The sequence below is a fragment of the Lagopus leucura genome, unplaced genomic scaffold (assembly GCF_019238085.1).
Source record: "Lagopus leucura isolate 7727_CA_CO unplaced genomic scaffold, USGS_WTPT01 259-13_obj-0_obj, whole genome shotgun sequence".
NCBI classification, from domain to species: Eukaryota; Metazoa; Chordata; class Aves; order Galliformes; family Phasianidae; genus Lagopus; species Lagopus leucura.
In genome coordinates this window covers 40,222-51,167 of record NW_024967289.1, presented here as the reverse complement: position 1 = coordinate 51,167, position 10,946 = coordinate 40,222, and the positions used below count along the sequence as shown (strand labels likewise).

The window sequence follows — 10,946 nt, the reverse complement described above, 5'->3', positions numbered from 1 at the left end:
TACATTAATTGAATGTAAAGCTAAAGCCAATTTGGTTGAAGTCAATTGAATGCAGACGCTGAAATCAGCAACTCTCAAAATGGCCACAAAGGGGCACGAGTCTGAAAGTGGCCGGGAAGGAACGCAGATGGCATCAGAAGGAAGCGTTGATTGGCCTGGGAGCAGAAGGGCCCTCAGGAAGGGTGCGGGTGGGTTGGATCGCTGGGTTGAGGCCGATGGGATGAACGGTAATGAGACCGAGTACTGCATCCCACACGTTGCCTGCGATGACCTTGGTAGGGGCTTGTGGCAGAGTGACAGGAAGATCATGGAAAGGGAACGGAGCCAGGATTCGGGTAACGGCTCGACCGAACCAAGCTGGTGGTGAGTGTGGGAGGCTAGGAAAGCCAATGGCATCGCAGGGGGGAAGTCATCGATTGGAAGCGTCGAAGGCATCTTCACCTGTAATACAGAGACATGCTTTAGAAGGAGGAACGCCGAGACCCAAACTGCGCTCACCGTCAGCCCACCCCCACAAAACGCGGAAGCCAAACACCGCTCCAAGAAATGGCTTCAGAGTAAGATTAGGAGTATTTAACAGGAAAGGTGTTAGGGTTAGGTACATCAGGATTAGGGTTAGAGTGACCGTTAGGGAAGGCCAAGGCAAAGGCAGGAGCAAAAGGCAAGGAGAACAGTCGAGGGAACACCGAAACAGAGGGCAAAGGCAAAGGGATGGGAAAGACATGGAGAACGCCAAAGGTCGCGTCAGAGTTCAGGCGCAAGGAGAAGGCTGCAGAGAACACCAGAACAGAGACCAAAGAGATCAACGCAGAAGGCCAAAATGGAGAGCAAGGTCCATGAGAACGCTGCAGAGAAGGCCGATGCGGAAGGTCAAGGGCAATGGCCAAAGAGAATGCAGCACAAAAGGCCAAAACCAAAGGCAAAGAGAATGCTGTAGAAGACAAAACAAGAGGCCAAAGGGAATGTGGCAAAGAAGGCCGGGAGCAATGGCCAAAGAGAACGTGGAAGGGGACGCCAAAACCGAAGCCAAACAGAACGCTGCAGGGAACGCCAGAACAGGAGGCCAAAGGGAATGTGGCAAAGATGGCCAAGGGCAATGGCCAAAGAGAACGCAGCCACGAATGCCAGAACTGAAGGCCAAAACAATGTTGCAGGGAACGCCAGAATGGGAGGCAAAGTGAACGCGGAAAAGAAGGCCAATGACAAAGGCCAAGGGAATGTGGCACAGATGGCCAAAACCGAAGGCCAAAGAGAACGCAGCGAAGGTGGCCAAGGGCAAACGGCCAAGAGAATGCCACAGGGATCGCCAAAACAGGAGGGCAAGAGAACGCAGCAGGGAAAGCCAAGGGCAAGGAGAACGCTGCAGGGAAAGGCTGGAGGCAAGGAGAACACGGAAAGAAAAGGACAGGCAGCATTCAGGGCACCGTGAAGTGCAGAAATGAGCTCTGGGAACCCTACCTTGTGCCTCAGTAAGTAATGAGTAAACATTGGTGGGTGTGCATTGCCCTTACCTGCTGGGCAGACAATTACCGGCCAGCAAAGTGGGGTTCCCGGCCGTTTCAGGAAATGCAGATTCTGGTTCCTTGCTGTTGCTGTGAAGAGCTGCGCATCTCCGTGCTGTCCTTAAAGCGCTCAGGAGCGCCTGGCTCTGCTGCCACCTGTGGGACACAACGCAGTAATGAAGGCGCTGCCCCGCATGTGTGGGGCTGCACCCTGAGCACGTTGCTGTAATGATGACACAAGGGTTGTAATTAATTACAATTATAATTAACATTAGGGATATAATTAATGTTATTGATAGGGTTGAAGTTACAGTTGGTCTAACATCAGTATTCTGCGCTACAATCACAGTTAAGGTTATTTGACAAAAAACCATGAGGCATTATTTTTACAGCAGCATTCAGGTTAAGAGACATTTTCAACACTGGGTTAAGGGTTTGGTTTACAGATACACTGCAGGTTAACACAATTATCGTTAGAACTCCCATTCAGCTACGGGTTCAGGTCAAGGTTAACTTTAATGTTGCCTCCCAGCTAATCCCAGAGTGCCAAAGGCAAAGGCAAGCTGAACTCCCACGGAAAACCAAGGTAAATGCAAAGCAGACAGCCAAGCTAAGGCAAGGGCAAGAGCAAAGAGAGCACCCAATGGAAAGCCAAGGTGAGAGCAAGGAGAACGCAACAGGAAAGCCAAAATATACAGCCAAAGAGACCACAGAAGGAAAGGCCAAGGGCAAAGGCCAAGAGAATGCAGCACAAAATGCCAAAACAAAAGGACAAGGGAATACGGCATGGAATGCCCAGGCAAGGGCTAAGAAAACATGGCAGGAAGTGCCAAAATAGGAGGCCAAAGAGAACGCGGCAAAGAAGGACAATGCAGAATGTGGCTGGAACAAGTTAGGAGGTCAAAGAGAATGTCACAGGGAATGCCCAGGCAAGAGCCAAGAGAACGTGGCAGGAAATGCCAAAACAGGAGGGTGAGAGAATGCTGCCAGGAACGCCAAAACTGAATGCTGAAGAGGATGTGGCTACAGAAAGCCAAGGGCAAGGGCCAAGAGATGTGGCATGGAACACAAAAACAGGAGGGCAAGGAAATGCCCAGACAAGGGCCAAGAGAACATGGAAGGAAATGCCAAGGATGATGGCCAAGAGAACACGGCAAGGAACGCCAAAACAGGAGGGCAGGAGAACGCAGCAGGGAATGCCAAAACTGAATGCCGAAGTGAATGTGGCAAAGAAAGCCAAGGGCAATGGCCAAGAGAACCCAGCATGGAACACAAAAACAGGAGGGCAAGAGAATGCCCAGCCAATGGCAACGGCTAAGAGAACATGGAAGGAAATGCCAGAACAGGAGGGCGAGAGAACGCAGCATGGAATGCCAAAACCGAATGCTGAAGTGAATGCAGCAAAGAAAGCCAAGGGCAACGGCCAAATGAACATGGCATAGAACACAAAAACAGGAGGGCAAGACAACGCAGTAGGGAACAGCAAGGGCAAAGGGAAGGAAAACACTGCAGTGAAAGGCCAGAGACAAGGAGAACACAGAAAAGGACAGGCAGCATCCAGGGCACCATGAAGTGCAATGAAGAGCTCTGGGAACACCGTGTTCTGCCATGCTATGGGGTGGGTAAACACTGGTGGGTGTGCATTACCCTTACCTGCTGAGCAGACAATTACCGGCCAGCAAAGCGAGGTTCCGGGGCGTTCCAGGAAATGCAGATTCCGGTTCCTTGCTGTTCCCATGAAGAGCCACGCATCTCCATGCAGTCGTTACGGCACTCGGGAGTGCTGCAACTCCGCTGTCACCTGTGGGACACCAAGCAGTAATGAAGGCACTGCCCTGCAGATGTGCCTCTTTCACAAACCTGCACTCCTTTCTCTGATCAACGTGGCTGCACTCTGTGCGTGATGCTGCTTACCAGCAGCACTGCAGCTGGGAACAACAGACAAGGAGAAGGCTCAGGTACCCAACAACATCCATCTTCCACCTTCTCTGATAACTGCTCATTATACACTGCCTTCACCTTTGGTTTAGTAGGTGTGGATTGAGGAAGCAATGCCAATCCCACAGACCCCTCCCTATCCCACACTGTGATGGGAGATCAGGTTCTGGACCACCTGAGGACCCGAGCATCCAGGAGTCTTTAGGTCCTGATGAGACGAGTCCCAGAGCCCTGAGGGAATTCACTGCTGCAGTCACCGAGCCACTCTCAGTGGTATTTGAGAAGTTGAGGCAGTCAGGTGAAGTCCCTGGTGAGCAGAAAAAAGGCAACAGCACAGCTCTTATTACAGATAGAAAGGATGACCCTGGGAACTGCCGACATGTCAGTCTCACCTCTGTGCTGGGAAAAATCATTGAGCAGATCCTCCTGGAAGTGAGGGTAAAGCACACATTCCAGTGCGTCACCACCCTCTGTGTGAAAAGCTTCCTTCTAATAACCAACCTAAACCTCCCGTCTCAGTTTAAAACCATTTCCCCTTGTCCTATCACTATCCATCCTCATAAACAGCCGTTTCCCCCCCCCACTTACGCACTCCCTTCAAGTATTGGAAAGCTGTGATGAGGTCTCTCCAGAGCTTTCTCTTCTCCAAGAGAAACAATCCCAGTTCCCTCAACCTTTCTTCGTAGGAGAGCTGCTCCAGCCCTCTGATCATCTTAGTGGCCCTCCTCTGGACCCACTCCAAAAGCTCCACGTCCTTCCTGTGCTGGGGGCCCCAGGCCTGGACACAGTGCTGCAGATGGGGCCTCACAAGAACCGAGTAGATGGGGACGATCACCTCCATGCCCCTTCTGGCCACTCCTCTTTTAATGCAGCCCAGAACACAGCTGGCCTTCCAGGCTGCAAGTGCACTCTGCTGGCTCATGTCCAGCTTCTCATCCACTGGGATCTGCAAATCCTTCTCTGTGGCGCTGCTCTCAACGTGTTCTTTGCTGAGTTTGTACAAACATCTGGGATTGCCCCTTCATCAGTGACATTGACAGTAGGGTGGAGTGCACCCTAATGACACCGAGCTGTGGGGTGCAGTGACACACCAGAGGGACAACGCCATCCAGAGGGACCTCAACAGGCTGAGTAGCGGCACTCAGCAATGTGCCTTCCCGGCCCAGAAAGCCAACTGTATGCTGGGCTCCATCCAAAGATGCGCAGTCAGTAGGCGAAGGGAGGCGGTCCTGCCCCTCTGCTCTGCGCTGTGAGACCTCACCTGGAGGTGCTGTGTCTGGATGTGGATGCCTGCAGTGCAGGACAGACGTGGAGCTGTTGGAGCACATCCAGAGAACAGCCACAAAGATGAACCGAGGGATGGAATGCCTTTCCTGTAAGGAGAGAGAGCTGGAGCTGTTCAGCCTGGAGAAGTGAAGGCTCCGAGGTGATCTGGTAACAGCCTTTCAATACCTAAAGGGAAGAACAAGAAAAGATTCAGCTTAGATATAAAGAAAATCTTGTACAGTGAGGGTGGTGACACAGTCGAACAGGTTACCCAGACACGTGATGGATGCCCTGTCCTTTCCAAGGTGAGGCTGGGTCAGGCTCTGGGCAGCCTGATCTGGCTGTGGATGTTCCTGTTCGTGGTGTGGCAGTTGGACGAGATCACCACCAATGGTAGCAGGTGCTCCAGCTGGGATAACCCACATCTGTCACAGAGCCTCTCTGGGCCGGTCCCAGTATTCAGAAGACCAGGGTCTTCATCACGCTGTTGGGAACCAGAGCTGCAGAGCTATTGAACGTGGGTCAGGGGTTGGGAAGAAGAGGAATTGGGGTTTGCGAGTCTTACAGATTAGGAAACTAACAACATCTCCAGACAATTAGGATGGAGATATCTGGGGTGATGCTGAGTACAGCAGTGCAGAAGAGGACAATCCTTGGCTTTCTATAAAGATAAAGCCAGATCTGCTGTTCAAACAGAAAGGACTGTAGGACCCCAAGCTGGTCAGTCACAATGTGCTCTGAGAACGATGCCTTGGGATCCATTACCATTGATGAATTTGTAAGGGAGATACAGGAGAGAACCAGACAAAATAGGAACAAATACCTGTCATCACTATGCTCGAGTGGTGCAGACTGTATTATGCTCAATGAGGATGAAGCAAGTGGCCACTGCGGTCCGGGACTGTTCTTCAGGTTCTGGTTAATGCACTTCACTCTACCACCAGCCGTGTAGTGCATTGGGCTGGGAGAATAGACCCCATGGAGCGACCCATTCGATCCCTAAGTGAGCTTCCCACAGTCATCAGAAACCTGCCAGCATACAAGCTAGTGCACAAACATGGGGCTCACAATGTTCCGTTATCTGCTCAGATCTCACAGTGCTTACACCACTGATCAGACAAGCTCTGGAGATCCTTAAACCCCGTCGAGCTGAAAAATTAGATCAGCTGATTTATTACACCTAAGGGTGCACAGAATGCAATGCCCTTAAACAACTCTGCATCGTTGGAAGCAGTGCATAACAGCCCTGAAATAAAGAAAGAATAAATTACCGCATTCCAAAGATGAACACTCAGCCCACAGTGCCAAGGAAGCAGTGTCCAGGTAGAGGTGCTGCCCTTATGGCTTCCACCCCTTAAACGTGGTCAGCATACTAGAGAAAAAAAAAAAAAAAAAAAAAAAAAAAAAAAAAAAAAAAATTGCAGCCCTGAAATAAAGAAGAAACCACTTACACCCTTCTCAAAGACCAAAACTCGCCCATGCTCTACAGGAGACAGCCTCCAGAGATCAATGCTGCCCTTACATCTGCCAGCACTTAAACGTGGTCAGGATGCCCCCAGAACAGGAAAGACTACAGCCCTAAAATAAGAAGGAATCACTCACCCTTTCTCAAGGACCAGACCTCACCCCACACTCCCAAGGAGACGGTCTCCAAAGACAGACACCACCTTAAAGGCTGCCAGCCCTTAAGGGGGGGGGGGGGGTCAGGATCCCCTCAAAAACAAGATATTGGAGCTCCAGAATAAAGAAAGAATCACTCACCCTGTTTCAAGGGTTCACCCCACATTCTAGAGGAAGCAGTCTCCAGGTACAGTAGCTGCTCCTTCTGCTGGCAGACCTTAAACGTGATCAGGAGCCCCCCAGAAAGTGAAATTACAATTCAACAATAAAGAAGAGATCAATGACCCCATTCCAGAAACACTCAGCCCACACCCCCAAAGGAAGCAGCCTCCATGCAGAGATGCTGCCCTTACAGCTTTCAGCCTTTAAAAGCAGTCAGGATCCCCAAAAACAGAAAGACCAAAGCCCTGCAATAAAGCATCAGTCACTCACCCCATTCCAAAGGGCAGAACTCGCTCCCAAGGAGGAAGTTCCCAAGCAGAATGCTGCCCTTGCTGTTCCCAGCCCTTAAATATGGGCAGGGAGGGGGTGGAGCCAAGCTCAGCCCTATCCGGTCCCACAGGTAAATTGCTTCCACCTGTGCTGGCAGGGCTGGCCACACCCCTCACCAGGTGCTCCATCACTGCTTCAGGCTGTAAACAACAACAAAAAAAAGACTGATAACGAGCAGGTGATTGGATCTGCCTGTCCGGCAAGGGGAGTTTGATCAAAGGGTGAGCAACAATGGCGTGCATATTTTGATTGAAGTCTGTCCTCAAAGGCATTCGGTAAAATTTCTAATAGATAGGGGAGCACAAATTTCAGTACTGATACAGCACACAAATTTCAGTACTGGTACAGCAAGATGCTGAAAAGCTGTGTGTGCAGCCTGGATGGCAGAGTTGAGATCACCGATGTGATCGGAGTGAGCGCTGTTTGCCAAACTAGTGGGGACAGCTTGTGGCTCTGCAGTGAGAAACGTGTCACCTACTTTCTTTGCAATTGAAGACCATCGTGAAAACAATTCAGGATTTGACATCCTCAGTGGGTGAACCTGGCACCTGCCTGTATGGCAGTGTGTGGCCTTTTGGGTCAAGTTTCAATCCCAGACTCCAAAGAAATAGGGAGGCTGCAGCGTGTGCACTTTATGCAGCCCCTGTGCTCCCTGAAGCAGGGGTCGCTAACATACCACTGTACCCCATTTCTGCTGCAGCATGATGTGGGATTTCTGAACTCATAGCAGGTTTGGAGAAAAGACAAATTGTTTCCAGAACAGACTCCCCACATAACTCATTGTCATCTGGTTTGGAAACCAGATGGAAGGTGGTGATTAACAATCGATTATCGGTGTCTGAAAGCTTATACAGCCCCGCTAGGAGCTGCTGTCCCAGACCTTGCTTACTTGTCAAGCAAGTTGGGGTGATGCCATGGAGTGATGCTGGGGTGACACTGGGGTGGAGTTGTGGACTGAGCCTGGAGAGTGACGCTGGGGGGCGATGCTGGGGTATTGCGGGGGGGGGGGGAAACAGAGAGAGATACTCGATGGAGACACTGGGGTGACTTAGTGTGATGCTGGGGGGTGACATTGTTGGCACGACTCTGGGAGTGACATTGGGGTGACACTGGAGAGTGATTCTGAAGTGTCATTGTAGTGGCATGGGTGATGTTGGGGCTTTTTGGGGAGGAAGGGTGGGTGACATTAGGGAGTGAACACTGGGCAGTGACATTGTTGGGGTGTTATACTGGGGACCTAACGGCCCCTGACTGAAGAATGATCCTGGAATTGAATAAGGTATTTTGGCAGTTTTAAGGGAGTTGATATTTGTGGCTGTGGCTGCAAATGTTTTGTAGAGAGAGCTATCCCTGGTATTTGGTCTTGTTCTTGAGAAGACTTGTTTTGCAAGCCGATGTTCCAGCTGGGCTCTTGTGTGGGAACTGCTGAGTCATGGCCTGAACCTCTGATTGATCACCTGAGGAGAGCAATGAGCCAGCCAGAGGAGCACAGGTGAAGGCCATTCACCTGTGCTGCCGGAAGGGGTGGAGCCTGGCCTCCCTAATGTACTTTAAGGCACGGTAATGAAATCCCAGAGTTTATCTATGTTCTCTAAGCTGCCCTTGAAACTTCTTAATCTGTTCTAGAGGCTTTCAAGAATTCCTAAGTGGACTCTGGGGCATCCTACAATATTCCCAGAATTCTTTGGGATGCTCAAGGGTTCACTAAAGGCTTTCCAGTATGCTCTGCTGTAGTCTAAGTATGTCCCAGTAAATTCTGGGCCACACCAGATGACTCCCTGAGCTCCATGGGTCACAATATGGCACTCCAGGGTGCACTAAGAACCTCTGAGAGTGCTCTGTGGTGCCATCACATACAGTGGATGTATACGTGGATGTGTGTGATGGGCAACCAGCAGCTGGTAACTAAGGCTGGACTCCCATGTGCTGAGGGAAATGTGATTTTTCCATGGCTGCACAGCATGTGGGTAGGTTAAGTGGATAGCGGAGATAATGAAATAAAAAAAAAAAATTATCCAATTCTAATGCAGAAACAACATTTGATTCCCACACTATGAAGCCAGTTACACCATCCCCCTTTTCCCGTGGTGCACGGTTGCGCCACACAAGAGCCTCTACGCGACCATGCATGCGTGGAGCAGAGCCTGCAGTATGTTTTGTTCAGCAGGCGGCAGCTGGGAAAACTGGTGCTGGGGATACCGATGCTGGGATATCATGTGGGGTGACACATCGTTTCGCTTCTGGGCTGGAGAATGGGGGGGGTGTAGGAGAGAGTGGGGGGGAGGCTCTCGTGTGTGGGCACACGTGGGTAGAGCATTTGCACGTGAACGTGTGTGTGCATAACGTTTAAGTGTGCCTGTCCCTGCCCCAGTGAGCTCCGGGTGTGAACAGACAGCATTTCACCGTGCGTGCATCAGGGAGGATACCACATCCATGTGAGGGGCTGGAGATGGGAGAGGGGGAAGTTGGGCACTGTGCGGCCCCTTTAAATCCGTGCCCCCTTCACCAGTAAGGAGCTCTTGGCCCGTCCCCCGGCTGCCATGGCAACATCACCTGCCCCCCTTAAAGGGGACACGCCGTCCTCCCCCACCCGAACCCCCGGGAAGGTGCGTGGCAGTGAGCTGGGGGCTCCTACGGGTGAGCACATGGGGGGAGAATGTGAGTGTGCAAGGGCATGTGCAAGCAGGGGAGGCATGCACAGGGTATGAACATGTAGATCTGCACATGAACATGCATGGTGTGTGTGGACACAAGTGTGAGGGCACAAAGGGAGGCATGTGTCTGCATGTGCACGAGTTTACATTCATGTGAGCATGCACTGGTGGGGGCATGGGTACACACATGCGTGTGAGCGTCTCAGGTTTGCGGGCTTGTAGCTGACCAGGACTGTGCACACGTGTGTGCATATCAGGGGCATATTAGATGTGCTTTTCAATGCACACAGCTGTTCACATTGTGCACAAGTGTATGAGTACACACAGGTCTTGTGCTTGAACACTGATGCTCACATGGTTGCACACAGATGTGCATGTGTGAGCATGCAGAGGGAGATGTGGACAGCAACATGATAATACTTGTACAGAGACAATCACACAGGTGTATGAGAATACACACATCTCCATTAATGTGTATGCTGTGTACAGGGACACGTGAGCAAGCATGCACTCTGCATGCATATGTGGGCTTTCCACATGCCATGATTGAGGCAGTGAGCACGTAGCAGAGGATGCATGCTCCTTTTGCACATCCATGCAACTTCTGCACGCCCGTGCTCCCTTTGCATGTCCATACTCCTGTTGCACACCCGTGTGCTGCGGCCCAGGCTCGGGGTGCAGCAGGCACAGGCGGGGGCCACGGTACCCGGATCTGGGCAGGAGGCGGGCAGGAGGCCGGGCTCTGCTGCCTGTAGCCATGAACAGCGGCCCCAAACCTGGGGCTTCGCCGTCTGGCCCCGGCACCCCGTTGGGTCCCCAAGGTAGGGAGAATCCCCGGGCGCGGAGGTTGGGTCAGAATGTGACGCTGTGTGGGGGCTGGTGGCTGTGGGATGCACTAGGGGTAAGCTGGGGGCAGGGGTAGGGGGGGTGGAGCGGGACAAAGGAAGGTGATCTCCTGGGTCATGCTGTGATTCCCCCTAGGTGTGGAGTGAGAGATATTTGGGAGCAACACCTCCCCTCTTTCCCCCTTTTTCATCTGCTTTTCAAGCCTCGCCCGCCATTGCATGCAGCCTCTCCTTCCATTGCAAGCGCTCCCTGCTGAATCGCAAGCCCTTGTTTGCATTGCAGTCCCCTCACTGATTGCATCACACCATCTGGTTAAATTGCACTCCTCAGATGTATTACATTCCCTTGTTTGCATTGCAACCTCCTCATTTGCAGTGCTGTGTCGTCCCCCATACCCAACCACCCCCCCAACCTGCCCCCCGCCCCTCACCCGTTTACACTGCCATCTCTTGTTTGCGTTGCACTGCCTGGTTGTGTTGCAAACCTCCTCCCCTCCGAGCTTTACTGCATCCTGCCAGTTGCACTGCAGACCTGCCTGCTGCTGCATGAACTGCGTGTGGGGAATATGCCTCCAGGGGGTTTTGAGGAGTTCCCTCCTTTCCCAATGTACCACCCCCCCTCCCCCCCC

The 10,946-nt window shown here is 51.9% G+C and overlaps 1 protein-coding gene and 1 long non-coding RNA gene across 9 annotated transcripts in view; one reads left to right on the top strand and one right to left on the bottom strand.

Moving 5' to 3' along the window:
• Positions 1-3,146: 3,146 nt before the first annotated feature.
• Positions 3,147-5,565, bottom strand: LOC122193036. 2 transcript variants are annotated; one of them, XR_006182773.1, is made up of 3 exons: positions 5,530-5,565; positions 3,616-3,747; positions 3,147-3,303 (listed from the first exon to the last, which is right to left on the bottom strand). It is a non-coding gene; the product is annotated as an uncharacterized LOC122193036 (long non-coding RNA). The 2 variants fall into 2 exon arrangements; XR_006182772.1 differs by lacking the exon at positions 5,530-5,565 and adding an exon at positions 4,978-4,992.
• Positions 5,566-9,425: 3,860 nt separating this feature from the next.
• MPP2 (membrane palmitoylated protein 2) overlaps positions 9,426-10,946 on the top strand; it is a 6,909-nt gene continuing 5,388 nt past the window's right edge. For 2 of the 7 annotated variants that reach the window (XM_042893726.1, XM_042893725.1), the window contains exon 1: positions 10,229-10,293. In XM_042893726.1, coding sequence (XP_042749660.1) covers positions 10,230-10,293 — 64 coding nt within the window. In that variant the 5' untranslated portion in view covers position 10,229. Of the gene's footprint in view, positions 9,456-10,106; positions 10,294-10,946 lie in introns of those variants that run through there. The other 5 variants (XM_042893729.1, XM_042893733.1, XM_042893731.1 and 2 more) reach the window with 5 other exon arrangements.